The sequence below is a fragment of the Cricetulus griseus genome, chromosome 2 (assembly GCF_003668045.3).
Source record: "Cricetulus griseus strain 17A/GY chromosome 2, alternate assembly CriGri-PICRH-1.0, whole genome shotgun sequence".
NCBI classification, from domain to species: Eukaryota; Metazoa; Chordata; class Mammalia; order Rodentia; family Cricetidae; genus Cricetulus; species Cricetulus griseus.
The window spans coordinates 55,420,877-55,423,455 of record NC_048595.1 but is presented as its reverse complement, the minus strand read 5'-3'; the positions used below and the strand labels follow the sequence as shown (position 1 = coordinate 55,423,455).

General features: G+C 58.9%; 1 protein-coding gene across 1 annotated transcript; it reads right to left on the bottom strand.

Moving 5' to 3' along the window:
- Positions 1-554: 554 nt before the first annotated feature.
- Positions 555-2,301, bottom strand: LOC113833998 (tumor suppressor candidate gene 1 protein homolog). Its single transcript, XM_027400413.2, has one exon. It carries the CDS (start codon positions 1,861-1,863, stop codon positions 1,246-1,248), a length of 618 nt encoding a protein of 205 aa, XP_027256214.1. The 5' UTR covers positions 1,864-2,301; the 3' UTR covers positions 555-1,245.
- Between the last annotated feature and the right edge of the window lie 278 nt (positions 2,302-2,579).

Here is a 2,579-nt window from a genome sequence, read left to right as displayed (position 1 = left end):
CTGGAATCCAGTTGCAGAGAAGGATGAGTGATGATCAAAGGTGTCCAGACCAGGCTGGTGAAACCCACAAAAACAGCTGACCAGAACTACAGGGAGCTCTTGGTCCCCAGACTGATAGCTGGGAAACCATCATAGGACTGATCCAGACCCCAGGAATGTGGGTGTCAGTGAGCAGACCTTGGAAATCTATGGGGCCTCCTGTAGTAGATCAGTACTTATCCCTAGCATGGGTGTGGACTTTGGGAGCCCATTCAATATAGAGGGATACTTCCTGAGCCAAGACACTCTGGGGTAGGCCTAGGCCATATCCAAAAGGATATGATAGACTTTGATGACGCCCTCTGGAAGGCCTCACCCTCCCTGGGGAGCAGGAAGGATATGTGATAGGTAGGGTTTTGGTGGGGGGAGGGTAGAAGGGGGAGGGGAGGGAGAGGGAACTGGGATTGGCACGTACAACAATCTTGTTTCTAATTCAAATAAAAAAAATTAAAAAAGAAGAGAAATGCAAAACAAAAAAACAAAAAAACTTCAAACCACAACAAATAATAGGCATGTGAAATTTAGATTTTTAGTGCACCAATTTTATTTATCAACTCAAATGACCACGTGTCTGAACATACTCTTAAAAAAAAAATTTCTGGAGGTGAACACACCAGAATATATTAAACGTCTGTGGATTGGAGTGATGGGCAGTTATAAATATTTTCTTCTATAAAACGTCCAAAGAAGATGGGATATCCAAGTAATACCAATTTATAAAACATACTTAAAATGTTGGTCGCAAAAGAGATAATAGCAGAAGATTTAGGGGACTAAGGAATGAGTAGGCATTACCCACTCGGGTACACTATTCACCCTTCAAAGAGTCAGAAACAAGAGAGAGGAAAAGATACACAACTGGTCCTCAACAACACTTTGAAAACTTCAAGAATTTAGGAGAAGCTCCTGGGCACCCAGTTCTTGCTATTTTAAAGCCGGCCCCTAGAGTAGCTAGGCCTCTCTCTTCTCCAGACACTAACAGGGAGGGTCCATGGCAGTTGCTCTGCCCATGTGGGAATTAGGAGCTTCTGGCTCCTCTCCATGCCCCAGGCCAACCAACGACTGTGGCACCCGGAAGTGCCGTTGGGTGGGGGCGGGAGTCCTGGGAGTACAAATCCTGAGCTTCCGTGTGTTGGGAGGGGCGGGGCGCTGCCCGCGAAGGGGGCGGGGCGCGCTGGCCCCACCCCCTCCCGCCGCGCCCTCGGGCTACAGCCAGGGCCCGGGACCGTCCGGGTCGCAGGCGCTCAGGCCGGTGGCAGTTTCTGGGAGCGGTCTGGGGTCGCTGTCTGACGGCGGGCGCGCGGCCTGCTGCTCCAGGTGCAGCTGCAGCAGGGCCCGGCGGTACATGACCTCCAGCTTCTCCAGCCGGGCCCGCAGCGCCCTGGGACTGCCCGGCTCGTCCCCGCGGCCTCCGCCGCTCGCCCCGTGCTCGCTAGCGGGCCCGTCCGGGCTGAGGGCCGGGTCGGCGGCCTCCCGCTCGCCGCCGTCGCCGTCGCAGTCGCCGGGCAGCCGCAGAGCCTGGCGGAAGAGGCTGCGGTTCTCGCGCTTCAGCCGCCGGTTCTCCAGGCGCAGGCGGGCGTTCTCGTCGCGCAGCCGCGCGTTCTGCCGGTCCCGCTCGTCGCGCGCGCGCAGGGCCTCCAGGTGGCTGGCCGCCAGGTCGGCGAAGCGCTCCTCCAGCTGTCGCCGGGCACCGCCCGCGCGGCCTCGCCAACCCACGCCGCCGCCGCCGCCGCCCCTCACGGCCCGGCCCAGGCGGCCCAACTCTCCGCCGCCGTCCCCGCCGCAGCTCCCGCGCCGGGTGGCGCCACCACGCATGCGCCACATCGGTCCGGTCTAGTCGAGCCGCCAGCTCCGAGGGCCTAGGGGCCGCGCGCGGGGGCGGGGGCGCGGGCGAACTCGGGCCCGACAGGGCGCTCCGTGGCGGGCGGAGGAAGAGAGGTGGCGGGCGGCTCTGCTGGCGGGAGGCCAAGGGAGGCCGGGAGTTGGCCCGAGTTGAGGCGTGTCCTTGTCTCTGGCGGCTGAGCGGCCCCACTGAGCCCGCGGTCCCCGGTCGGCTCGCACACGACGCCCCTGGGGAGCGCTCTGCTGCTCAGCCCGGTGTCCCGCGCCAGGGAAAGCCGAGTCCTCTTCGGGGTGCCGCCACCGCTTCCCTGTGGGCTTGGGCCCTGCGGGAACACGCCCGGAACCACCTTGCCCTGCTCTCCTCCGGCACAGCCGCCAGTGCTTACTTTGCGACTTCCATGGCAGTCTCGGAAGTAATCAGATGAGTTCTCAGACGGCTATGGGGCAAATTGTATTTCTAATTACACTGTTTGAAAGCTACCTGCTTAACCACGCCCATGTTCAAGAAGCCCTGAACATTACTGGCCCGAGCACCTGCCATGGGGCGCTCAGAATCCAACAGGTAGTAGCATTCCAAACACTGGAGTAAATGCCAATTTCTAAACATCCTGTACGCTGGAACTTCATAGTAAGGTTATAAGAGGGCATTTGCTCAGTACAGTCCTCAGAAATTTTGAAACTCAAGACTCATAGTTTAT